This window comes from Chaetodon trifascialis, chromosome 7 (assembly GCF_039877785.1).
Source record: "Chaetodon trifascialis isolate fChaTrf1 chromosome 7, fChaTrf1.hap1, whole genome shotgun sequence".
Lineage (NCBI taxonomy): Eukaryota > Metazoa > Chordata > Actinopteri > Chaetodontiformes > Chaetodontidae > Chaetodon > Chaetodon trifascialis.
Genome location: NC_092062.1, coordinates 16,417,363 through 16,444,894, shown reverse-complemented (window position 1 = coordinate 16,444,894; position 27,532 = coordinate 16,417,363). Strand labels below are relative to the sequence as shown.

Genomic DNA, 27,532 nt, shown 5'->3' with positions numbered 1-27,532 from the left:
GGTCTGCTTTGGCTACAAAACGCTGAGTAATAGACTTAAGGTTTTCTCGCTTCAGCATCCCTCAGACTGCACTTGCGTGCGCTCCAGCCGTCCCTTCCTCATCGTGTAGGGAGGCTTAACAGCTCCGGTGGCGTGCTGCCCGGTGCTTGCACACCGTCCACATCCTCAGGGCGCAGCGGGCTTTGCGTGCCTCTTCTGCCGGCGCTCTTTGTAAGAAGGCCCCTGGTGTTGCGATACGATATGCAAGTGTGTGTGTGTGTGTGTGTGTGTGTGTGTGTGTGTGTGTGTGTGTGTGTGTGTGTGTGTGAGGGCACGAGGCAAAGCAGGCAGATGGTGACCTTTAGGGGGAAATTACCATGAACCCTATGACTCTCTGCTTTCACTCTATCTCTCCCTAGGACTCACTCGCACGCACACACACACACACCTTAAAAATAAGAAAAAATTGTGTCCTCTGGCTTCTGGTTTGTTTAGCCACAACATTGGAAGATGTCCGTCTTTACATATCTAAGTGAACTAGCCCAATGTCGGCCGCTTTTCGAAAGTACAGGCTGTAAAGTAGGCCAACTCCGACCCCGAGCTATCTCCTTCTCTCTGTTACACATTTTACTCTGAGTGGGTGTGAGCGTGATTTAGGGCTCGGGCGTGAACAGCTGTAGTAGTCGTGACTACGTGCACGTCATCGGCGGCGCGCTTCGGCTTCGCGTCAAGAGGCATAGTTTCAGCACCAAGGCCAGGGCTCGCGGCGAGAACAATAGGCGGCCCAGCGCTCTGTGTCGCTTAGGGAACGTCTACAAAGCATCAGAGGCAAACCGTGGCTCAGGAAAAAAGTTCTAATTGTTCTAAATATTATAATTGTTGATGTATACGTAGTACTTATATCACGAAATTTAACGAGTGGTTGTAAAGTTAAATGAGTGAATGGAGGGGGACAGCGTCGTTTCTTTTTTCGTGTAAATGAGACGAGAACAGTTATTGACGGTCCCTGAGAGTTACGTCACGAGCAACGGCTGTGGCGCAAGGAGGAGGGGGAGGGAGAGAAAGAGAGTAGGGGAGATACCGGCATAGACGTGAAAAGCCATCCAGCCGTTGGACCGGTGAGACGCGACAAGAAAAAGAAAATAGCAAGTAAGTAAGGAAGAGTAAACCCCATTTACGGGTGGAGCAATATCGGAGAGGCTGAAAAAAGCTCAAAGTTCAAAGAGACCAAGCGAGTTTAAACAGTTGGATGTTACCCGAAATTAAGCAGCTGGTTAGCCTGTTATCACTTTGTAATTAAATAGGAATTAAAAGTGGGCTTTCTCGAAAGTGAAAACTAACTAGCTCGCTCGGTCCACTCTGGGTTTTGAGAGTCGAGAGGTTGGTTGAATTTCAGTGGGACCACTGACAAGCCGTGATTTGGACTCACCTGCTGGGACTCTCCTCCGCCACCTCCAGACCGGGAACACGGGGCTTTGTAAGAACATAGCCGAACCTCTAGTCTCTGTACACCGAGAAGGAGGAGGAGGAGGAGGAGGAGGAGGAGGAGAGGGAGAGTACGGCAGGCACAAAGACCGGAGAGCATCCAGAGAGGGGAAGAAATAGGACGGGACGGAGAGAGCGCGGTGAGAACAACAACGGGGACCACATTCCGAGCATCCCTGTTTGCTTTCTGCGCGGCACTCTGCCTGTAAGCATCATCCGTAAACCTTAAAAGATTTGATATATGTGCCTTGTATGTATATTTCCCTGTGTTGTTTTGTTCTGGTGTGTGTGAGTGTGCATGTGTGTGTACGCGCGCGTGTGCATATGTGTATGTGTACATTGAGGGGGGATCGGACAAAGAGCAAGGGAGCCCCATGACATCCGTGTGTATGCTGTAACCTACAGCTGGCTAAACAAAGAAACCGCTCTATTGCAATGATTTACCCCCAATCACACTGTTCCTTCTCTTTTTTGTGTGTAGGATTCCCGAACGCTGTTTATCCACCAAAAGGTAATTCATGCTTACAGATATTTTCCATTTATGTATATTTAATTGGGGGAAAAAATCCCATTATTGTTTTTTGATTGGCTAATTAACATTTGCATAATTGTTTTACCAGACGCTAGTGGAGCCCTTTGTCATCAGGCCAGGCAATAAATACTCAAAATAATCACGCAAATAATCTTTACATTTATTTCAATATTTGAGAACACATTTTATACAAGACATTTTATTAAGAATTGATGCTTTTATTAAAATTTTTATAAACTTGCTACTAGAAATATTTTATATTGTAATGAATGTCATAAACATTAGACCCTGAGGGAATACTATAAATATTATTTCGATGCCATAGGAGTTTTAAAATCTATAAAGTGTAATGTAAGTAATTATGAACACATTATTGTATACCACACACATACCATAAGCCGCTAAATTAATATTTTGAGGATCATTATTGTGACTATTGTGGTATTATTGTCCACACCTCTGGCTGGGACTTAAAGACTCATCGAGCATTGGTTACTCCTCTCCAGGGATACCTGCTCCTGATCTGTTTGCCCCTCAGCGCCTGCAGTACCCAGTCGTCCTCTCCATTCTGTCCTGATGAAGGAGGCCGACGCCATCAAGCTGTTTGTGGGGCAGATTCCCCGGAATCTGGAAGAGAAGGACCTCAAGCCTATCTTCGAGCAGTTTGGCAAGATCTATGAGCTAACTGTGATAAAGGACAAATACACTGGCATGCACAAAGGTAGGTCTCGCCATTATAACACACCCTAAAAGTAGAAAGACAGATACATTGAGCAACAGATTGCTACATACTAGATAGGTAGACGTGTGACAGTAAGACAGATAGATGGGTGGATTTTCCTGCGCTGAGTGTCACATGTCACTATGGAAACTGTTACACCTGCTCTCGTCTTGACTTCCTGTTAACAATGCTGTGTGAGATCATGGAGACAAGCGAATTCAGTTACTATACGTGCAGTGTGAATTAAAACATGCTCATGCATGAGTGTGCTAATAATATCAAAATTTACAATGAAGAACACTATAGAAATGTATGCTGAAAAGGTTTATACTAAGCCATATAGAGCTGAGAGCCTCCTAATCATGGTAATGATTAGGGCAATTCATAATAGCCCCTTCTAACAATAGATTGTTAATAAACTATAACAAACACAAACACTCACTCTCTCTTTCTCTCTCACACACACAAACACACACACTTGCACACTGACCTGGGGTCCTGTGTGTTATGAACCAGATTATGCTGCATGCTCCAATCAGTGTAATGGACCTGTAAGCCTGGGTGACACAGGGGAAAGAATATGTTGTTTTGAGAATCCCCATGGCCACAGTAAGCCCCTCTTAAAGGCAATGAGATGGACCATAAGATGCATGTCTGTCTGTCTGTGTGCGTGTGTGCTGCGTACTTTCCTGTGTGTGCTCATGTGTGTCTTGTCTTTCTGTGTTCTGTTTTATTTATTTTTTTAATCTTATGGCATTATGTTGAGTCATTCTTCAGATGTACACTCTATGTGAATGTTTCCTTCCTGATCGTCAAATCTTCTCGTCTTCACTCTGAATCTACATTAGTCTGATTGAGATGTCACCGGGATGCTAACCTGCTGCTAATCTTGTTGTCTTAGTGCTGGTGACAGGTGTAGTAAACAGCTCTGGCCAGCCAGCTCTGCTACCTACCCCTCCCTCACACACACAGACACAGGTACAGCACATAGGAAAACAGAGGGAGTGTATTTGGAGTGATCGTGAGGCATGCATAGTGGTTGGTATAGGGCAGGAACCTGACTGTGCCCAGCCTGCAAGGCCTTGTTAGCCCCGCGCACACGTCTGTGGTGCTGTCATGTGTGCTGACTCGTGCCGTGCCGTGCCGTTCTGAAATGTGCCGTGCCGTGGAGTGTCCTTCTCTGCTCTAGAGTGCATCATCATGGTGTTGTCAAGTTTAGTTACAGTGCATGAATATATATATATTTTTTATAATCCCCTCACATAGTTAGCCTAGTGATAATTCAGAATAGGCGACCAATAATCAGCAAAGGCATCAGAAAAGGAGTCATTTAAATCATTTAAATGATGTGTGACTGTGTGTGTTTTCGTAGGAGGTGATACAGAGAAAGAGATAGAGAATGACAAATATTCGAGTTACCCACTGACTTCTCCTCCCTCTATTCCCTTCCCCTCTTCTTCTTCTCTCTCTCTGTCTCTCTTTATCTCGCAGGATGTGCGTTTCTGACGTACTGTGCGAGAGAGTCGGCATTGAAAGCCCAGAGCGCTCTACATGAGCAGAAAACGCTACCAGGGGTAAGTACACATCACAAACACACACACACACACACACGCACACACACACACACACACACACACACACACACACACACACACACACACACACACACACACACATCCCCAAACAGTACACGCTTCACACTTATGCAACAATACACTCAAGCTTGCACATACATTTATATCACAATTGCCCCTCCCCCACTTGCATACACAGACACGCTACCTTTTATACACGCACACACACACATACACACGATTCTACAAGTGTCCTTCGATAAGTTTGTGTCTGTGCACTTGGAGGTTCAGCTCCCATTAGTAACCCTGTGACATAACTTGGCGGCCAGCAGGCGTCTTGCTGCTAAGGACAAACACTCCCTCTCACCGGAGACACTATAGGGTACTCCTTGAGCATTATTATCTCCATTTCTCTATCTCTCTCTGTCTCTCCATTTCTCTGTCGGCCCCTCCGTTTACCCTCTGGTGATAGCTCCTGCCTAGAGAGTTTGTGTAATTAATGTGGCCGTTCCCCTTTGTCTCGTCCCAGTCTCCCTCGGTCTCTCTTGTGAGGGATCATGTGCTGCAGCTGGGCTGGGGTAGGACACTGTTCATTATGGATGGGGCACTGTGCGAGATCTGTGTCTATCTCGTAGGCTGTACCTCTCTGTCTCTCTTTTTTTTTTTTTTCCTCTGACCTGGTTTCCACAGCAGACAAAAATGGATTTTTACAAAATCTGTTTCAAACCTTTTTATTTTTCTTTGCCCTGAAAGTGGTGTGCGCTACTTCCCAGCCAAGAGAGAGTGCTGTGAAAGTATAGGACGTAAAATAGAGATGACATTTTCCTCGCCTTATCTAAATTATGATTTGCAGCATTTGTTATAGATTAGAGCTGAACAATTAATCGAACTTTTATCAATATTCAACACTCAACATGGCTAAGTGCAATATCCAAAACACAGCAATTAGCTGCAGTTTTTTGATGATGGTAAGATGTGCCACAACATACTGTTGTAAATGAAGCATTGTGGTGCTGCTCTCCGAATGTAAGAGAACATGCTTTTTTGGTACTGACCCCTACAAAAATCACACTGTCATCATTTTCAGATTTTTTTTTTTTTTTCACTGATAATGAAATCCAATTCCCAATAAAATTGGGACACAAATTGCAATTGCAATATCTGACAAAATAATCATCATCTGATTTTTTTTAACCTATTGTTCAGCATATATATATGTATATATAACAGATATAACAGAGGCAACGTACCTTGGCCATCCCAGAGCCTTTCTCTATTTCATTCTCGCTGCCACTGATCAGAGTTTCAGTTCCCTGCACCGTCTCTGTAAGCTGGGGTGTTGATAAGATCTCTGTGAGAAAATGGTTGGAGGAGAGCCTGAAAACATCACTTTTGGGGGAGGGGAAATGTTCTGACACCCATGAACACAAATCCATGCATACATACATACATGCTTTTCCATGCAGCTGAGGCTGGTCTCTGCATTCATGCGTACACATGCATACGTGCAAACATGTCCAATTAGGACCTTCTAAGGAGTCTGACCTTTCTGCAGAAATCACCTTTCCACTGTCTGCTGTGTCTCGTTCCTCTCTCCTGTGCTGCCCTTTGTCCTTTGACTCATCTCTCTCGTCCTCTCCAGTGGGTTCTTTTCCTGTTGGTGACATCAATAACAGGCTAGTTGCAGTGAATTTCCAGCTAAATTGTGATGAATATTCTGGACACACCAAGGAAACATTTGCAGGGAGGATACTCATTAGCGGTAGAGACTTACTAAAGAGCCAGCGCACAACAATCAGATGCACCACTCCCTTGAGGAAGGACTAGTGCTGAAACATGGGTGTGGCTGTCGTGTGCTGGCTTTTCAATAAGCTTGCACAGTTAATGAGCAACATTGCTGTTTCTGAATATGGCTGCCCTTGATTTGGAGTATCTTGCCTCCCACTTTGAGGTTGATATGAAAGAGATATCGTCCTTTATTCTGTCCAGTTTGAGCCAAAAGTCTTTAGAGGAAAGTACTTGCAAGAAAATGATTCAATGAAAATCTCATTAAAGCTTGTTTGCCTGAGTTCAGTTAATTGGTTGATGAATAATAGTGACTGGAATCTATGTATACAGTTTTTCCACTAATGTTTCCCTTTATTTACTCTGCTCACAAATGTTAAATTAACGACCTGGTTAATTACTCTGGAATGTTGACTCGTGCTTGAGTTTGACAGTTTGATATGATTTTTTAAAGATTAATCCAAATCTAATTTCTCCTAATATTCCAAAGCATTATTTTGGCGGCTTAATTTCAGCTTGAAGTCTTCTTCTTCTTTCTGGTATCTTCTCTAAAGTTTAACTCTGCTATCACTTTCCATGACCTGTCTACCCTTTCTCTATCCTGTGTGTCTTCCTCCTCCTTCCTCTCCCTCCCAGCCTATTGCCTTCTTCGACAGGACTTAGAAATGACTTCAGACGACTTCTCTCACTCTTTCACACATCCTCCCATTGTCCCATTCTTTTCTTTCTCTAAGAATTGCTTTTTCATCTCTTCCGTATTCCTCCCTTTATTCCCCCCAGCCCTCCATGCTTTGCCTCACTCCATTTTATCTCTTTTTTTCCTCAAATCCCCTCTGTCCTCTGTTCACTCCTCCCCTCACATCCTCCAGTTTCTCTGCACCAGTAGAATATTACAGAATGTTCTCTTCACTACCCCCAACCCTGCTCGCTCCTTTTCCTCTCTAAAATCTCTTCATGGTATCCCTCTTTCATCCCCCCTTTCCCTTCCTGCTGTCTTATACGCATTTTTTTCCCTCACTGCACACTCATGCTTCCTCCTCGGATTCTCATTTCACAGTCATTTATGGTAACCCTTCTTCTAAGTCCTCCTCTCAACGTCAGCCCCCCCCCCCCCCCCCGACAATTCCACTACCCCTCATCTCATTTCCCCTCCTCTTGATTAGTTGACCCCTTTGACCGTTTCACACCCCCATCTCCTCCCTCTCCTCCCCTCTCCCCTTCTTCCCCAGCTCCACTTGTTAAGCTGCATGATTAGTTTCTCACAAACTCATTTTCATAGTCAGATCCTGGGCTCACCGTGGGGCAACAGGGGTGAGGTGTGTGTGCATCTGTGTGCGTGCATGATAGTCTTGAATCTTGGGATCGCTCTTAATTGCGGGTACCGGTGGAACGTCAGGAACCTCATACAACTTTAATTGAACTGTAGCATCACACTCTCATACAGATGTGTTTCTCTTACACCATGGCTAAGCAATTAAATGTTTGGTGACAAGTCCAATACTACAGAGTGCTCTTCTGCTTCTGTCTGTCACTCACTGATGGGATTTAACGCTGATTTAACACTTCCAGCCAGCCGGTAGAGGAATGAAAGGAAGGAGACAAACACACAGAGAGATGCTGGGGAAGTGTACCTCAAATGCCCCCCCACCCCCCCACCCCCCCCCCAGTTTCAGCAGTTGACTGTCAGAAAATGAGAAAAAGGACAGAGGGATTGAGAGAGAGAGAGAAATGAACAGATGGCCTTATCAGAGTGTCCTGCGCCTTGTGTTTAATTTGGACACAGGGAAAGAGAAGCACAGAGGGAGCGCACAATGAAGAGGAACAGAGTTACATTATGTTTGTGGCAGAAATTTAACAGTGGAATCACAGGCTTGTCCCACTGTAGCACATCGATGTTTTGGTGTGTTGCGGTAGATGTGGTACAGAGATTCCGTCTGGGATGCACCTGCACGAAAGAGCTTGTACTTCAGCTGCTGCATATCAGTGTGCTAATTTTCACTTGGAAATTGAAATTCTCATTTGCATTTGCATGCAGAGGTTGCACCGAATGTGAATTATGAGGAAGGCATGCAGTGAGGTAAAAATGTGCTCCTATAAATATGATTTTTGTTTTTAATTTGTCGCTGCTTCAAGGACAAATAAGCACGTAAACAATATAAAAAAGAATGTCCATTAACAGCCATTAAGCAATGGTGTCCATGTATTTCATTGATTTATATTAGACATAAAGGAAAATATGTTGCACCCTGGGCTTTTGTCTTCTTAATACAGAGGGTTGGTGGCAGTAGGCTGACAGCATGTGCCCCAGGTCAGAGGTCGCAGCTCAGCCTCTAGTCAACAAATTCAGTGTGGCTGGTCATTAGAAGGACATGACACCCCGCATAAGTGTTCGGGTCACCATAATGTAGCACAATGCATTTGACAAATTGGTGACAGGGGGATGGTGAAGTGAAAGTTTGGATTCAGAATGTTTTATCTTTATTTTTATCTCATACTTATTACGTCTCTGCATCAAACATTATTGCAGCCATAGTCACTATGTAGCCACTATAGCCACTTCAAAATTATTTCTTCACATCTTGTGCTTGTAAGTTTATTTAAGTAAGAAGGAACAGCTACATTTTGTACCCCTGATAACAATTAGAAATGAAACTACTTACAGACAGATTTAGTCATATTATTCCCTCCAGTATTTGTCACAGCTTTTCTCACCTCAAGTACTCTCACAGACACACGGCACAGAAAGACTTTCCATCCTCGCGCAGATCTATCAAAAATTTACAAATGCACACTCATGCTCATGTGCACACTGAATTTACAGTAATCATTCATACATAACTGTCTTTGCTTTATCCTAACCCCCCCCAATCCATCCTTCCTCCCCCTCTCTCTGGCCACACTTCACTTACCATATGTATAGATTTGAACCTCATACCTCTTTCTATCAATCGCTCCATCTCTCCCAAGGCTACCGCCGCTGTATTTCCTCCCTTATCTTTCCCCTCATCTTTTCCTTTTGTTCTTTGCTGTTGATATCTCTCTCTCCATTTAACCTGCACTCTCTTCTCCCTGCCTTTATCACTCCCTCCATCATTGTTCTACTTCAAACACAAGTGTTTGTACATACACACATGCATGTACGCTATCACACACACACACAAACACACTCAAGCACATCTGTTTGGTCACGCTGGCATCCGTAGATCTCAGTGTAGGTGAAATTAAAGTGTGATAAGCAGCTTACCAGGTGTGTGTTGTCATGCTTCACTGCTCTCCAGGCAGCACTCTGCTCCCTGTTCTTTGATTAGAGCCAAACCGATGCCTACGCACACACTTAGACATACACACATTGTACTTCCCATGATGCACTTGATGTCTAATGAATTATTAAAAAGGCAGAAGAAGCGCCAGAGGACAAGTAGTTAACAATAACTGATACAACAAAAGATCGATACACTTATGAAAAATATAATAAAAGTTTATAGTAGTGATATTGATTTAATGCATAAGGTATGACAGCCTTCTTAAGGAGATAGATTGGAGCAGTTCCAGGTTTAATGCTGGATCATGCAAACATGGTGGGAGCTGTTACGTATTTTACTCAGCATGGACTGGAGAGACAAAGAGTGAATTAGTTATTGATGTCCCTGGCTGAAAAGGCTAGATTTATTTGCATGCACAGTATGGATTTACATGGACTCACTCACTTGCAAGGTACCGCAGCTCAACAGTGATACCAGTGCTACTTCTTAATTCTTAAAGGGAAGCCAAATATGTTGTAGAAATAAGCATCACATGAAACATGAAATTTTGGTTCACAATCCAAAAGTTAGTATGTGCACAGTGTGAAGACAATGACTGTGAAGTAAGGCACCATCTTTTCATCTGTCCGTCATCCAGTGCTTTGACTTGATGTTTATCAGATCCACTCAGGATGTGTATTGTGTGCATTTTGTGTATGTTCTGTGTTTCCATGTGGAATCTAAGATGCCCAGCAGGCAGCCTCCCTATGGGGTAAAGCTATGATGAGCAATTATCCACTAGGGCGACTTTGTAGGCTAATTTAGCATATTTATGTGGTCAGCAGCACTGTTTACTATTCCTCTTCACTGCTTACTGCTGCACTTTCAATTTAGAACAGACCCCAGTTCCCTCTCTCATTCTCTCTCTCTCTCTTTCATTTTCTCTCCATCTTTTCCTTCTTTGCTATCCCTCTGCCTCTATCTCTCCCCGCCTGATGGGGTTTGTGATGTGTATCGCTCCCCCCTCCCTCACACTGTTTCTCTATTTTTATCCTCACTGTGTGTGGGATGGGAAGGGAGTAGAGGGACAGGTGTAGAATCGTGTGTGTGTGTGTGTGTGTGTGTGTGTGTGTGTGTGCAAGGAGTAGAGAGGCAGAGGAGGAGTCAGAGAGAGTGATACAGAGGGGGGAGGCAGGGTAGAGGGGTGTCGGTGTGGCGTTGTGTACAGCTAAGACCAAGGGGGATTTAGCTTGTTTGTTTTCAACAAAAGTCTGTGCTCTGTAAGTGTGTGTGTGTGTGTGTGTGTGTGTGTGTGTGTGTGTGTGTGTGTGTGTGTGTGTGTGTGTGTGTGTGTGTGTGTGTGTGTGTGTGTGTGTGCTTGTGATATATGCATGTGCTTTTGTGTGTGTGTGTGTGCGCGCATTTGTGCATGCAACATGGACAGAGAAAGAGTGCCTGCCTCGTATTTCACCACAAAATTGAGGCAGAATCTAATCATAGCCTCATAAAAGCCTGACCCTGGAGAGTGCCTGCCTCTTTAAGGCCTGACACACACACACACACACACACACACACACACACACACAGGAACGTTTGTATCTTTGCCAGTTTGAAAATTATGTTTGTGTGGACACATGATTACCAGGTTATGTGACTGTTTGCTGCCAAATCCGTGTCTCTCAGATGCCGAGCTCTAAAGTAGCCCAGAGTTGAGCTGAGTTGAGTCTATATCACACACCATCTGTTTTGTAAATCTAGCTAGCTACAAAAATCTGCAGGGCCTAGTTTCCGCATTCACACAATGAAAAGACTTGTTTAGTTGCAATTATCAGTCATCATTCTTGCATCTGATGCTGGACTGATATGTGCTTTGTTTTCACATCCTGAAGCTGCCTTTAAACTTTGAGTGAAGCACAGCATGGGCACCTATAGTGTACCTATTTAAACCTTGACTGTCACATGGCTTACTGCAAGCTGCACATTTAAAGTGATGTATTTGGAAATGTCCAGTGTTAAAATCTTCAAATTTAAAATAGACAATAAAGATAGATATTACACACTACCATGGCTTAATTTGGCTGATCCACGTATGCACACAAGGAGGGGTGGGTCTTATACTTATGTATTTTTATTTTAAAGGAAAAAAAACAAGTGCTAGAGAGCAGAGCTTGCCAAGAAATCACTTAAATGCAGTGACCTTAACAGATGCCCAAATTTCAGCATTTGCACTTGGGTAGGGCTTTTGATCACTGAGCAGTGTCACTGATTTCCAGTGCCAGATGATACAGCAAACATCTCTCCATTTTTACATCAGGTACTGTAACATTGAGCCTTTCATTTCCATTCCTAAGCACAGATCATAAGTTGCTGCTTTCAGTACATTTGGGGAGCCATGAAAGGCATGCATGTACTCAACTCTCAGTCTATATGGACAGGAAATTGTATATTCAATTAAATGATGCAGACTTAGCCAGATTAAGTGCTTCCAAACCTTAAATTAGCTGAACAGCATGGGCTGAGTTCACCAGTGGAGAGGACAAAGACACTCAGATTTTATTTCAGTCAGAATTGGATCCTTAAGGCAGGGGGTTAAGTTTCACAATGACATCACACATTTTTCGAGACAAATTTTACTTTGTGCACATTTACACTCATTCTTCTGTCTAAATTGGCTGTTAGTAAACAAAAATATGTTCCTGGAATCTGGATTTTCAAATAAAACAAAAAATCAATAGAATGATATGATAATATAATGCAATATACATTAGGAAAAATCAAGGATGATGGCGTGGTTCATACTGTCTGTGTGAGACTGCTATCCAGACACCTTGTCTCAGCATATAAATGTATATGTCTGCACCGAGGTGGACTTATAGAGCAGGGCCCACATGAGGGGCCTGAATGAGTGTGTGAATTTGTCTAAATGAAAAAGGGGGGTTAAGAGTGGCGGAGGAGGGCCATGAAGAGGTTTGGCATGAATAGGGGTGTATAGACAGGGAGGGGGTAGGGCGAGACATGGGAGGAGCAGAGGAGGTCGGGTTGGAGAGAAGGAGGAAACGAGACAAAAGTTTGCCATAATGAGCGTGGAGGAAGGGGCAGGCGGGTGGTGCATGGAAGAAAGGGGGTTTTCTGGGTGGTGGAGGAGTGGGAGGGAGTCAGGGCGCACTTCTGTCAGTTTAAACAGAGACATCTGTCAGAGGGGGCCACCGGTGTGTGTCTGCATATGTGTGTGTGTGTGTGTGTGTGTGTGTGTGTGTGTGTGTGTGTGTGTGTGTATGATTAGCCGGCCAAGGGGATGACAGGACTTTAGCTGCACCTGGGGTGTGACCTCCGCTCTGAGGTCTCCTCTCTAACCACACTTCAACCTGCTGTCGAGATAATGGCCTTTTCACACTGACCACAGGGCAAAGCTGGAGCTTTACACAACCAAATTACACTATTGTACATCACCACACTTCTCAATACTCTGTCCAACAATGGGAGATAGAAGAATAGGACAACAGGGCTTTCGTAGCTCTGTTGTCTTTGCTTTGTTAATGATCGAGTTAAGCCTTGTTTTAATGATGCACTTTTAAGCATGAATGTGGGTCCATGCAGAGAAAGTTGAAAGGATTTAGGTTTATGGTTTCATTTAAATCTTTTTGAAACACATTTCTAGCTATTGAATGTAAGATTGTATATGCCACTTTGTGTGTATGGCTTACATTTTCAGGCTTATAGATGAGTTTGGTCACATTTTACATAATATTTAGGTCTGGGTATAAGTGTTAATTATTATTCATGTTGAAAAGTTGATTGAAAAGCAAGAGAATCTAACAAGATTTACAAGGCAAGCTAAACGTTGCTTGGATAGATGAAGCCGTTGGAGTGATCTTAAGATATGGTCTTGGAGATGATCAATCAAGTATCATGTTGGTAAAATGAGTACAGGCTAATGCAGTACATTTTAGAAATTGTAAGTATGTCTTACGAGTTGTTCCCAAATAACTGCAAAGTGAGTTCAGATCAAGTAAAAATCATATAAATTAATTTTACTCTTATGGTGTGCATGAAAACAGAGTCAACACTATTTTTTACTTCCGATTCAGCCTTTATAAGAGCATACAGATCATTTGCATATTTGGCATGCCTGCATTATATGGGAGCCTGTGCTGTAACTATCTGAGCATCCAAAAATGTGCCCCTGGCTCTGTATTGAACGTAATCTCAGTGACTATGAGATTTTTGCAATCATGAATTTGTATGGCTTTCAGCAGCCTTTTTAATTCACCAGCTCATTTCCCAAAGGACTTACACTCCCTAAAATAGAAAGAAGGTCCAAGTGCATAGGTCTAACAGTTATCCGCTATAGTGCTGTTGGATTATATTGGACTAAATCCAAAGGATCAAATTTCAGTGAGTGCTCCACTGCTGCATGCAGAATGCTCTCATTGGGGTTTGACAAAAACAGCGTAACATTATAGGGATCAACAGGGTAGTTAGTTCTGCTTTATGCATGGTTTGATACCATTACTGTGGGGAATGATAAAGACAGAAAGAGAGCGAGCAAGAGAAGAGAATATGTTGGTAATCCATGCTCCAGTAGAGAGGCTGATGAAGGGTTAACTGCCAGATAAAGTATTGAGTGGAGGAGAAGGAGGGCAGGCTTCTCAGGTGTGAAGAATGGAATGAGAGAGACAGAGGAAGAAGGGATGAGAGCAGGGGGATGGGCCGTTCAGGAGCTTGTATTGTGGTTGCAGGCCCGCGTTGCCAGGCAACGGAGCTGAGCGAGATGCCAGGTTGCTAGGTAACCTGGGGGATGCAAAGCATAGCGTGGTGCAAATGAGAGATGGGCGAGAGATGGGGTGGAGCTGTGCTGCTGGGCTGCTCCACCTTCCCGCTCACGCTCTCTGTTTCTCACATCAATGTCTTTATCCAGCTGTGAATGAGAGTCATAAACTCAGCTTCATCAGGGAGCCAGGGTGCTGCGTGCTTCAATATCCTGCCAGTTTTACTGAAATGTAAACACAGTAGAAAAGGCACACGGTTTGTGGACTATTCTCATGATACACACACTACAGCTAATATAGGATGAATCATTGATAATGTGATTTCAGACAAAAATGTGTCATGTGTATTGTCTGCTATTTTAGTTATCATGTATGTAACATAACTGTCTTTTACTGTATTAAAGTGTTGAAAGTAGAGCTGCAGCTAATTATTATTGTTATTATCAATTAATGTGTCAATTTTTTTCTTGATTCATTGATTAATTGTCCCAGAGTTTGGCTTATCCAACCTATAGTTCGAAGACCAAAGATATTAATGTAGCTGTCATAGAGGAATAAATGAAAGATATCCACATTTGGGGATTTTTATTTTAATTTTGGCCATTTTTACTTGAAAATGATTTAAATCAACCAGTTGATTCATCTGTAGCTGAAAGAAGTAAAAACTTATCAGAACATTCTAGTGAAATCAAAAGTAAAAATCTCCACCTGCATGATGTGTGTCAATATCTTCTGAAAACACCCGCAGTCATACCCAAAATATTACCACATTATCATCAAGCTGTTGAATCAGAAATATTATATTTTATTTTTTAAACATGCCCAGCTCAAGTGTAAGCCTACGTACAGTCTGTCAGTATGCCACAGAGCCATTCCACTTATGCTGGAGTGGAAACGATAGACTTCTTCTAATCAATACAATATCTTTTCTGCAAGATTTTGCATTGATCAGCATAAAAAGTATTTTTGGGTACCCAAGTAGGTGTGCAGTTCAAAATCAAGGCAGAATTCTATTAAACATCCATGTATTTTTTACGTAAAACAATGTTTTCAAGAGACAAATATGGGTTGAACAGTATATTTAGCTCAATTTTCATTTCGCCAAATCGAAGTAAGGTTTCACTACACTGATGATGATAATAAGGCTGTAGACCTGCAAGGCGTGTTATAGCAATGATGGAGAAAAAATGAGAGGAGGAAGTGAATGAGAGGGGAGAGAGATAAGAGAACGGATGGAAAAAGATAAAAAAAAAAAAGCAGAGATGCTTGTGTCGTCAGGCAGGGAGTTGGGGGGATTATGCAGTTGAGAGTGGAAAGAAGGGAATCAAGGATGGGGAGGAGAGAGAAATAATGCGAGATCGTGGAGAAGGGATAAAAATAGTTTTCCTTTATTGTGCACTCTGGAAAATGGATGTCTAAAATTGTGTGGATGGAGTGTTCCAGAGGGAGATTGAAGGAGGAAAAGTGTGTGTGTTTGTGTGAAGAAGAGAGATATGAAGAGAGAGTGTTTGTGTGTCTGCAGACATACACACATACGCCATTATCTATTGTCATACTGTGCACTGCAATCAGTTTTAGATTTCTGTTTTAGTGTTGTCCTCCAGTGTTTTGATGGCCAAAAAAGAATCAAAAGACCAAAATGATAACATTGATTCAATTCAGTACACTGTAGTTTAATCCATGTTCCAAACAGTGTGTGTACACACACATTTACATACGCACACTTCCCCCCTACCCTCATGATGTGGTTTGTTCCACTGATTTTGTGTAGGTGGGGGAGGGGGTAGAATACGATTTGATTGGATAATCCAAGGATTTAATATCCCCTAATCCTGGCACAATCCTCTCTGCATTACTGCAGGGAGTAAGATTAACTGTATGTGTGTAGTATGTGTTTGTTTCCGTGTGCACAAAAGGGCGGGTGCTCTGTGAGTGGGGAAAAGTGGAGTGCGTACTGTGTGTGTGTGTGTGTGTGTGTGTGTGTGTGTGTGTGTGTGTGTGTGTGTGTGTGTGTGTGTGTGTGTGTGTGTGTGTGTGTGTTGGCACCACAGCATGCAAATGGAGCTGTGTTTGCATGCAGGGTTTGGTCATGCGTGCATGAGTGGACGTACCTCCACTGAGTGCAAGTGGTCATGCAAGCTCACACACGATCATATATCACAGATCTCACCCTCATGCATCACTGCTGCTCACATACGCATTCCTCAGAGATACAGAAACTCTGTCTTTCAGTGAGGGCTTCTTAGTATGCAGCAGGACAGATCAAACCGCGCTACTGTATGGAGCCAGCTCCCTGTACGTGCGCACATTTGCAGATGGTTACTGTTGATTAAGTCTTAATTGGAACGTGAGTAATTAGAGGATAATTTGACTTGAAAGGAGCGTGTGGCTGTTCATGTGTGTTGGAGTGAAGGAAGAGAGAAAAGCAGAGTGGAGTACAGTGTGACTGACGAGCAGAGACTGTACTTTATTTGCATTTTTCTCTAAGGCTCAAGGAAATTTTAATTACTCTGCTACAGTATAGATTCAGCTCCCTCACCTTCTCGCTCTCCTTCTTTTGCTTGGAGCCAAATCACACTTACGTCTTTCTCTGGATACTGTCCACATCTCCACATTAGTCTCATACATTTTTTGGCTTGTTATTGTTCTCATGCATTTTCACTTATACTCAATGCTCATTTCTCCCTCATAACAGTAACTCCAAGAGAGATGGGAAAGAGGAGGATAGCATCATGCCAGCAAATCACTCTCCAGCACAAATTCTTTGTTTACCGAAGAGCACAGCAGTCGCCCTTGGCAACCAGCATCCTTGTTTACCTACCCAGTGTGCCGTCATATGATTGCCATGACAACGAGCTGGTTGCTATGGCAGTTTTCCGATGCCATTGTGTTGTCTTTGCAGGAACAGTGTGCACCTCTTACCTGCTGTCTTGTGTTGAGCTGAGTTCTCTCCATCTCCTCTGATTCTTTCTCTGATCTGTTTTAATGCATCATGGGAAATTTATATGATGTGGTTGCTTTAAATGTTAAGGATTTCACGTGCATACTCACTCACACACAGATACTCAGAAACTGATGAGCAGTGATTGATAAGCCATAGTTTGAAATCATTAGGTGCTTCTGTTCAGTCTGTTTTATGGGCCCAAGGATGAGCTTGAATAGGTCTAATGAGGGAAGGAATGTAAGACGTGATGGATGGATAGAAGGATAGAGAAAGGGTTAGCAGACACAAATCTTGCTACAATCAGCCTGCTCTACAACACAGCCTGAAATCAATGAACAAGACGGGACTGATCGATGAGTTGATAGTACAAGATGGATGGCAATGTGGATGGACAGCAATAGCACCAGGACAGAGATATGATGGATGGGTGGATGGATGCATGGATGGATGGATGGATAGATAGATGAACAGAGTGAAAACTGTTAGGGTGGAGTGTGTGCATATTTTCTTTAAGTTTATGCCAAAAGCTCAAATCAATATAGGTGTGGGGTTAAAAATATACACCACTCCTCTTCTGAAGACTGTGTGTGTGTGTGCGCACACATGTTTTACGTGAACATGCCTGCAGATGTGTTTGCAACTGTGTGGCTTTGTGTCTAGGATGGTGTGTGATGGCCTTGCCTTAGATCAATAGCTTTGTGGTGACAGCTAAGAGCTGATTAATCAGATGTATGGACCAGTCTCTCTCTGCTCTGCCCTCTCCTCAATTACCAGCTTCATTACATTGCCTTAACACCCCACTGGGACCTTTCTCCATTCTTCTTTCTCATCCCCTCCCTTTCACCTCCCTCTCCACCCTCCTCCTCCTCTCCATCCCTTCCTGTCCCTTTTCTCATCCTCTGTTCTTCCCTCTTGAGTTTTTGTCCTCCCTGTCTTTGAGTAACTCTCCATAGATGCCAAATATATCGAACTCAGCCAAATCACATGTTGACTGGCAGCGAGACAAGTCACTAATTAGTACATTTTATGCTTTGTTGCAGCACAGTGAGGGACTTTAAGTCTGAGCCTGACTGATAACAATGTTATATATATATATATATATACACACACACACACACACACACACACACACACACACACACACACACACATACACAACCTGCCTAAGATGGTTGTTTTTATTTGCAACATATCACAGCTTGGATTGGAAAACAGGAGTGTCTACCCTTGTTTTTTTTTTTTTTTTTTTCTATTTTGGCTTTGTTTTGCGTATCAATGTCACTCCCCCCCCCCCCCCGTTCTCCTCGCTCAGTCCCTCGTCTCTCGATCCATCCATTTTTCTTCTCTCCCTTCCTTGCACTTCTTGCCTCTTTTCATCACCATCGTTCTGCAGCCCTTCTCCTCCCCCACCCCATCCCGCTGGCATTAACACTCTGTCTCATTGCCTCAGTGCTATGACTAAGCACTGTGTGTAGCATGTTTTTGTGTGCCTTTCTGTGTGTGTGTGTGTGACAAACCTGTATGTCTGTAGGTGGCAAATGCATAGACAAGCCATTCAAAACATGTGTGTGCATGCATGCATTAGCGCTCTAGGCGATGGATCTCTGTAGTCGTGACATTTTTTAGACAGTCAGAGTCATGACTGAATCACGCCCCTCTCCTCCCCCTCTTTCTCTCTCTATTCTTTTTGAATCACCCTCTCAGGGGCAGCTTTGCTTTCATCCTCCCACTCTGTCTCTCTGTCTCACTCCTCATGTAATGCTTCTTTTTCCAGCGTTTCCATTCACTCCCTGGGTTTCTCTTGGCCTTCCACCTGCCCTTTCAGTCGGTCGAAGTCAGTCGGGGTCCCCCAGGCCTCTCTCTCTCGCTGTCTCTCGTTCTCCATCCTTTTATTTTTAGCTGACTGCGCCTGTTCCCTTTGCACACTTGTCATCTCATCCCACTACAATATCTACACCCCCCCTTCTCTCTCTCTCTTCTCTCTATCTCAATCTACTCTTGTCCCTCATCTAATCCGTAGTTCTTCTGTAATCCAGATCAACTGGCCTGCATTCTTAATCTCGTCACTTCTCAATCCCCCCTCCATTCTGTGTGTGTGTGTGTGTGTGTGTGTGTGTGTATGTGTGTGTGTGTGTGTGAAAGAGAGAGAGAGAGGGAGAGAGAGACAGAGGGAGAGAGAGAGATCAGAGATTGGAAGGTTGTCTGTGTTTTGACACAGAAAGAGAGCAGCCTTGGACAGAGTTCAGACGCACCTGTCACCTGCTAACCTTGATTTATCAGTACCTAAGAAGACACACACACACACACACACACACACACACACACACACACACACACACACACGCGCACACACTATGTATATATATATATAATTATATACACATACATACACACACACACACACACACACACACACACACACACACACACACATACACACACACACACACACATACACACCATCAGTGAAATTATAGTTTCAACATTTTGTTCAAAAGCCTTGGCATGTCACACTTTGAACAAAGATGATTTGTCAACACGTCCCATTTAAAATATTTTTAACTATTGTTCTGTTTTATGAGACACTTAATTGAGTTCAGTTGGTTTTTTCACTTGTTATACCATGCTCTTACAGTAGTATTAACATTGTCCACTTATTTCTCATTTCAAAATTAGTACCTTAGCACATTTACAGAAATGTTGGATTAATGTGTGTTGTGCTTATACATAGCTAAAGGAAATGCACTGTATTTATAACCATGAAACATGTGCTAAGACAACTGGAGAGGGACTTGTATCGGTTGACCATCTGTGTTGATGTTCCTTCTTGTTTGCTCCTCAGATGAATCGGCCAATCCAGGTGAAACCAGCTGACAGTGAGGGCAGAGGAGGTGAGGCACACACTTAAACACACACACACACAAACAACCACAATTTCAGTGTGACAGGGAGAAAGGTGTCAAGTTGGATCAGTTAGAGATGGAAAGTATTCAGCAGAGTTTTTGGTGGCTTATTTGAACACTTAGTTTTAGTAAATACACACATTCACAAGGACACAATTCAAATAAACACTCTTTCCACTCCCCTCCCATATTATTGTTGTCTGTAGTCAATACTGCTCCCTGGTGGACAAAACTAGTAGCTTCATAGGTAGTTAGATTGATTTCTGCTACTCTAGATTTTTTAAATTTTAGTTTATGTAATATTATATATATATACATATAAATTCTTCTGTTTCTGTCTTTTTCCCATTGTGTCTATTTCATACTTGTTTTGGCAATGTAAACATCTCTCTCCTGTGCCATTAAAACCACCTTTGAATATATTTAAATTAATGTATTAACACAACTTGTGTAGTTTTATCAACAGATATGTGACCAAAGTTTATTTTGTGTCCTTTGTTCTTCCACATGTCCTTGGTCTCTCAGAGGACAGGAAGTTGTTTGTGGGCATGCTGGGAAAGCAACAGAGCGATGAGGACGTCAGAAGGCTGTTTGAGCCCTTTGGCAGCATAGACGAGTGTACTGTGTTGAGAGGACCCGATGGCACCAGCAAAGGTAAAACATTGTGCAGAACATATGGTCATGACCATACGCAAACCTTATTTCTTTTATCAGTAATTTAATTCAGCCTGTGTGCTGTAACTGATGCTATCTTGTTCCAGGTTGCGCTTTTGTAAAATTCCAAGGACACGCTGAAGCCCAGGCTGCGATCAACAGCTTGCACGGGAGCCGCACAATGCCTGTGAGTTGCATGCATGAGATTACAAATGATTAAAAACGGACACACAAGGCAAGCACACACAACATGGTGTTTGTATGGTCTTCCAAAGACATGGATAGAAGAGTTAAATCCTTCTGTAGGTAATATTTTAAGTTGTGTAAGCCTGTCATGGGCATCCTCTACAGTATATCCTGGGATAGGCCCAACCCCATTTCACTCACAAAAAGGATTAAGTGGATAAAGAAAATGAATGAATCAATGAATAAACATGGAGCCTGTTCCCATTAACAGATAAAGGCGATAACACATAACATTACATGTAATTGCAGTTGAAACCTAACGTCTCCATCTTTGACCACACAGGGAGCGTCATCCAGTCTGGTGGTGAAGTTTGCCGACACAGAGAAGGAGCGGGGGTTGAGGAGGATGCAGCAGGTGGCCTCCCAGCTCGGCATCTTCAGCCCCATGACCCTCAACTTCCCTGCCTACAATGCGTACACACAGGCGGTCAACGCACAGGCAAGCAGTGCACGCGAGCACTACACACACACACACGCTAAGTTTGTAAGGGGAGTGCTGTGCTTATGAAAGGATGTAATAAGTTTGAAGAGGCTATCAGTGGTCTAATTGGGGGTAATGTTATTACACAGACAACAGAACATACGTCATCTGGCATTAGCTTTCCCGCAACACACAACCATTAACCCACTGACTCAGGACATAATGGCCTTGTAATTAGATCTCTATTCATCTATTCCTCCATCACTCCCTCTCCCTGTCCCTTCCTCTTATTTTTTCTCTCTCTTTGTCTCTCTCTCTCTTTTTCCCATATGCATTTAACTGTCTCTTTGTCTTCTCTCTTTCCCTCACTTCCCCCCTCTTCCTCCCTCCTCCCCCTCTTTTTCTCCATTCCCTTCCCTTCCCTTCCCTTCCCTTCCCCTCCCCTCACTCTCTCTCTGTTTCCTTCCCTGTCTACAGCTTGTCCAACAGCAGGCCCTGGTTGCCCAGTCAGCGTACTTGTCTCCTGTGGCCACAGTTGCTGCCGTACAGATGCAGCAGATGGCAGCGCTCAATGCCAACGGAATCATTGCCACACCCATTACGCCCATCACACCGTCCTCGGGTAGGCTCCCACACACTTAGCCCTTAGTTATTAATGTTTTTTTGAGAGTATGTTGCATAAGTATAGGTATTGTGAGAGTTGCAGAGACTCATTATCTGGGGTTTGATGTACGTCTGTAGGTACAAACACTCCACCAACTATCGCAGCAACACCTGTGCCAGCTCTCCCTCCGCCAATAGGAGTGAATGGTTACAGCAGTGTGCCAGCCCCCACCAATGGGCAACAAGCAACAGAAGCACTATACACCAATGGCGTTCACCCATATCAAGGTATCTTACTAAAAATCTAAGAAGTATACAGAAACGTTGAATTAAAGGAAATCCCAAATTTGTTATCACATTGCTTGCATTTTCTTCATTTTCATTATTTTTCTATTTTCTCACTCTCTAGCTCAGAGTCCAGCAGCACTGGACCCCCTACAGCAGGCATATGCAGGCATGCAACACTACACAGGTTGGTGTATGGACAGATTAACCTCTAGCTAACTGCACACACCGTGTGTAGTATACTCTTTCTGTAACAAAGGGCTTACAACCAAACGTCACCTACTGGACACAGCAGATGGGGTTAAAAGGCCTTTGTATTGGTTATCAGATAGGCTTATGAGGTATGCACATGAAATAGGCAATCAAATGCTCACTCAACTCAAACTGATGTGACAAATTGCCACTATATGTACAGTATGTACAGAAGGCAAATAAACAGATAACACAAGTGTACAAACAGGTCACATGAATGGTCAGATGAAGCTTGCCAAGTGGCCCCTTCTCACTGTGTGTTGGGGTGGTATGTGGGTGGATATATGTTAAAGTTTATTGCTAATGTCATTGTGCACATTCAATTGTGTTATGTGAAACGAATGTTAATGCGTAGCTAAGCAGGCAGCTTATGTAGTAGGTCAAATCAGGATACTTGAAAATGGGCAACAAGGAAGTTGACTGTCATCATTTCAAGGGCAAAAGATTGAGTTGATTTTATATGATATATCTAATCTCAATGTGACACAGGACACGCAACGGCTGGTAATAATGTAATAAAACTGCGCAGCAGACTGAAACCAACATTGTCATTGTTTAGCAGACTTGCTCCTTCCAACTGTTCCACTTAATAGTTTTCACCTTCAGCTGGAGACATTCCACTTCAAACCAAATCACTCTATTGGACACTTCCATGTTGCCACCTGTTGTTTTTACCCAATCAGATTTTGTTACTGTGTCTTCCAATAGCGGCTTATCCTGCTGCCTACGGATTGGTCGGGCAGCCGTTCCCCCAGCAGCCAACACTGGTTGCCCAGCAACACCAGCAGCCCCAGCAACAGCAGCAGAGAGAAGGTGATGTGACTTCCTGTCTATCTGGGGCCACGCCCCTCTCTTCAGTGATCTTTTTTATCACAAGGTTTTCACAGCCTGACATCATTTATGGCGCTGCCTAATGTATATGTGTGTGTGTGTGTGTGTGTGTGTGTGTGTGTGTGTGTGTGTGTGTGTGTGTGTGTGTGTCTCAGGTCCAGAGGGCTGTAACATCTTCATCTACCACCTGCCTCAGGAGTTCAGTGACTCTGAGATGCTGCAGATGTTTCTGCCTTTTGGCAATGTCATCTCGGCTAAGGTGTTTGTTGACCGTGCCACCAACCAGAGCAAATGCTTCGGTGAGACACACAGACTGGGGGGAGAGAGGGAGGGAAAAGGAGAACAGATGTATCACAGAAAGAAAAGGATGAGTGAAGAGGAGAGGGGAGGTTTTGGATCCAAATTTTATATCCAAGTGATTTGAGACAAAGGGGATGTCGTGGAAGAGACGTGCAATTGAAATAATGCCTCTTCTGTTTCGCCCTCTTCCAGGATTTGTGAGTTTTGACAACCCAGCCAGCGCTCAGGCCGCCATCCAGGCCATGAATGGCTTCCAGATTGGCATGAAAAGACTGAAAGTGCAGCTCAAAAGGCCCAAAGATGCCAACCGCCCGTACTGAGTGACAGCTGATGGGAGGAAGAAGAACTAAAGAGAGGTGAGGTGGTGCTGAGGAGGTGACGAGTGACACGACTTGAAGAGAAGTGAGGTGTTGTATGTTGGGTGACCAGGAAATTAGGTTAGTGAGAAAAACACGTGGAGAAGGAGGTAGCGCTAGTTTTGACACTGCAATGCTAACTGATGGTACAAAGTTAAAATAAAAAGCTTAACATGACATATCAGTGAATATACGTTGGGTTAGTCATGTGAAAACAACTTAATCAACCCAGGAAAAGTGAAAATACTAAAATATTGCTTTATTTTCTTTCACAATCTTATTTATTTTCTTTCCTGCTGTTTTGATCTTTTCCTGAAACGGCAACTTACCTCACCCAAGATCCTCCCGTCCAATCATAATTCACGAGGACCCCATCGCTATGGCAATGGTTGCCTAGTGACCGATAAAGCCCCGACCCCCCCTTCCTCTCGCATTGTTGTAAGTTGATTGGTTGGCCTGTGTTTGGGTTGCTGTGGCGATTGATTGCCTGTGTTGGTCGCCCTTGGCAATTTTTGTTGTGTCACCTCGAGCAACCAGCCATGCGTTGACCTGCATGTCCTGTTGCTGTAGTGACCACAGACTGTGTTTGGTGCATTGTGACTTTATTTTGTATTGACCTGTGCACATACTGATCAATAACTGTCAATAGCCAGGCCTGTCCTCCGAATTAATCGATTTAATTGGATATTGGATACACTTTAATCATTGTACAGTCATTTGATAAATTCTACAGCAACGCTCGTTATTTATTTTGCAGCTTTGTTTTTGATCAGTTTCTGTAGTGTTCTGTTTGGTGTCATTATTATTTGAACAAACTGTTTGGGTAAAATAGTGAGCGTGGGCATCTATGTGTGCATATGTGTCTGTGTTACACTGCTAGTGTGTAATACAGGAGTGCATAATCCTCGTTGTACTGGTGTCTGTATAGAGAGGTGTTCCAGAGGTTTCCACAGTGGACCGGTGGAGAAATGTAGAACAGCACTACAGTTTACTGCAAAACATGACATTATTTTGGATGGAAAAACTAACACGCTGTCATGATTTTAGGCAGCATACAACAACAGCAGGCCATGTTGGAAAAGAGGCCATGAAATGATTATGCAGTACAGCACAGAGAAATTTTTAAACATGGGTACAAGCTGGTCCAAAACATGGGCTACAAAGGTTAAGATAGAGATGAACAGAAAAAGCGAGAGAGTTTTTGTTTTTTTTGTTTTTTTAAAGCACACTATTTTTCGGCGAGCATGCATTTTGTTGAGCTGTACTCTGATAGGCTGAGTTATGTATTCCTGGATTCTGATTTGTTTACACTGTTTGATGTGGCACTCTAGTGTTTTTGCTCTTTTGTTTCTCTTCTTGGTTTCTTTCACATCTTCTATCACTGCTCTTGTGGTGTTTCCTCCCTCTCCCCTTCACTACTCCCCTCCTCCTCACCCTCCTCCTCCGGACCCCTTATCTACTCCTACTTGTTCCCCCTTTCTCTTTCAAAGTCTTTCTTTGCTTCTCTTCATCCCAAGTTCCTCTTTCTATTCCTCTAGCTCATGTTTTGAGGTAAAGGGTATGTGGTTGTTATGGTGGAAAAACAAGTGCCTCTTGCTTATTGGAGAACAGCCTTCAACTATAGGAATTCTGGGAGAAATAAACACAGAGAGAACAGAGGATTTCTATAGTTTGAGGTAAATTCAATTCTCCACAAACCCTAGCCTTTACCAAAGAGGAGAAAATGTGTAGTTGCTGTCAGGCTAGCGTGTGGACGCACCGTCACATGGCAGCACACATTATAAATAAAGCATTCTGTTTCTATTTCTAGACAAACTTTTACATAACAAATCCTTACGGATAATAAGAATAAGTGGAATGTCTAAGTTACTGTCCATCTCTAACAACTACCACTATTTGAACCCTTAAAACTGCTTCCCCTGCCTCAGTTAGATTAATTATCACCCAGAATTTCTATACTGCCAATGCCAGAGAGTGATGCATGTCAGTAGTAGTGTTTGCTTGCCATTATCCAAGGCACACGAGTGCAGCACATGCTCATAATGTCACACACATAAACACAAAATGCCCACATACTAGACATTTACAAACATACACCTCCAGACACACACTTTCAGTCACACAAGGAACACGAATAATGGATTTTCACTGTATTGAGTTGCATGATCCAGACACTGTGTGTGTATGTGTTGAAGCACCATGATTTATTGCCGTTGAAAGACAAGAGCTTTACAACTGTGAATGATGCCTTCTTGTTTTCACTCACCGAGATGAAATTGAAACAAAGACAAGCTAGGAGCATCCCAAGGTGCAGTTTGCTGCAAGACGTACGATAGCAGTTCAAGTCATGCCTTCCAGAGTTTTGTGTGATGGGAGGAGCATGTTTGGCAAGATGTGAAGATCAGACAGAAACATGGAGCTCCACTGTATTTAGAACTTTGCTCTCTAATATATCCTCCCTCCTTTTCTGTCCCTCTCTCCTTGTTTATGTGTCACTCCCTCTACCCCCCAACTCTCCCTCTCACAGGTGACCTTTCAGAGTCCAGCCGAGGTGGAATCCCAGGGTTCATAGTGCTTTCAGACTGTCTGCTACCTTTGAGCGTCCAGGGAGTGCAGCCACACACACACACACACACACACACACACACACACACACACACACACACACACAGAAATACACATGCACTCTCTACACTGAACCTCAAACGGTACGAGGCCGATATACAAATGTACATAAAGTGCACAAACACATACGCACACACACACACACACACACACACACACACACACACGCACACACACACACACACACACACACACACACCTGCTGACACACACAAATACACACGGTTCACATGAGTCAGTAATCTTGCCCATACAGCCAGGAACTTGGTTTGATCACAGTGTGTGTGGAGTTTGCCAACAGGGTGCTTAGTACATTTAAAATGACTCAGACCAAACGTGTATGGAAGGTACTGATGAAAAATGCTGATATATCACTTAAGTAGACTTTAACATGTCTATGCTATGTCTATTACGTGACAAATATAGAGGGGCCGATGTTTCATAATAAAAAAAAGAAAGAAAATACAAAAAGACGACTAAATTAGTAGGTTAGAGAGACTTTGGAGAAAATCCTAATGACCTGTAAATAGTTTAGTTTACAAAGAGCAGCATTTAAAAAACAAGAAAAAATGCAAAAAGAATACTACTTTAGATAAACACTGAACAGGACACAGCGACATTATTATTATTATTATTATTATTATTATTATTATTATTATTATTATTATTATTATTATTACTACCACTAGTAACATCATCATCCTCATAAAGGGATATTACATTCCAAATTGTAAAATGGGAAATCACTAACCTATTTTAAATTTCTACTTAGATTTTAGGTGAAACTTGGGGGAGGGGGGGATTGCACTTTTATTCGGGAGGTTTTAATATTTGAGCTATTTTTTATTTATTTACTAATTTATCAATTATTTTGTTTATTGGGAGAGGGGGTTTGAGTGGGTTGCAATATTTTGATTTTAGAATTTTCTAGAGAAAACCTTTTGTGGGCCTGTTTCTGTCAGACTCTTGCAACCGAGTAATTAAAATGTATGTATTAATTACTACAGCAATTATATTTATTTCTA

The 27,532-nt window shown here is 43.0% G+C and overlaps 1 protein-coding gene across 4 annotated transcripts; it reads left to right on the top strand.

Moving 5' to 3' along the window:
* The first annotated feature begins 1,001 nt into the window (after window positions 1-1,001).
* On the top strand, window positions 1,002-27,061 carry LOC139333368 (CUGBP Elav-like family member 3). 4 transcript variants are annotated; one of them, XR_011602328.1, is made up of 17 exons: window positions 1,002-1,669; window positions 1,946-1,975; window positions 2,503-2,717; window positions 3,619-3,695; window positions 4,209-4,291; window positions 19,874-19,922; window positions 20,460-20,588; window positions 20,696-20,775; window positions 21,118-21,273; window positions 21,733-21,877; window positions 21,997-22,146; window positions 22,268-22,330; window positions 23,104-23,208; window positions 23,382-23,525; window positions 23,719-23,882; window positions 24,222-24,320; window positions 26,410-27,061. XR_011602328.1 is itself a non-coding variant. In XM_070965711.1 (16 exons), exons 6-15 carry the CDS (start codon window positions 19,874-19,876, stop codon window positions 23,844-23,846), a joined length of 1,149 nt encoding a protein of 382 aa, XP_070821812.1. In that variant the 5' UTR covers window positions 1,002-1,669; window positions 1,946-1,975; window positions 2,503-2,717; window positions 3,619-3,695; window positions 4,209-4,291; the 3' UTR covers window positions 23,847-23,882; window positions 26,410-27,061. The 4 variants fall into 4 exon arrangements, 2 of the variants coding, with proteins under 2 accessions (XP_070821812.1, XP_070821811.1); XR_011602327.1 differs by lacking the exon at window positions 3,619-3,695 and having other exon boundaries at window positions 1,051-1,128; window positions 1,438-1,669; XM_070965711.1 differs by lacking the exon at window positions 24,222-24,320.
* Window positions 27,062-27,532: the final 471 nt, after the last annotated feature.

Bases quoted from the DNA above. Each gene is read 5' to 3' on its own strand.
- LOC139333368 (XM_070965710.1), top strand. From the start codon at position 2,573: ATGAAGGAGGCCGACGCCATCAAGCTGTTTGTGGGGCAGATTCCCCGG. The intron at 4,292-19,873 runs GTAAGTACACAT...TTTGCTCCTCAG, and splicing joins AGCAGAAAACGCTACCAGGG to ATGAATCGGCCAATCCAGGT. The intron at 21,878-21,996 runs GTAGGCTCCCAC...GTACGTCTGTAG, and splicing joins GCCCATCACACCGTCCTCGG to GTACAAACACTCCACCAACT.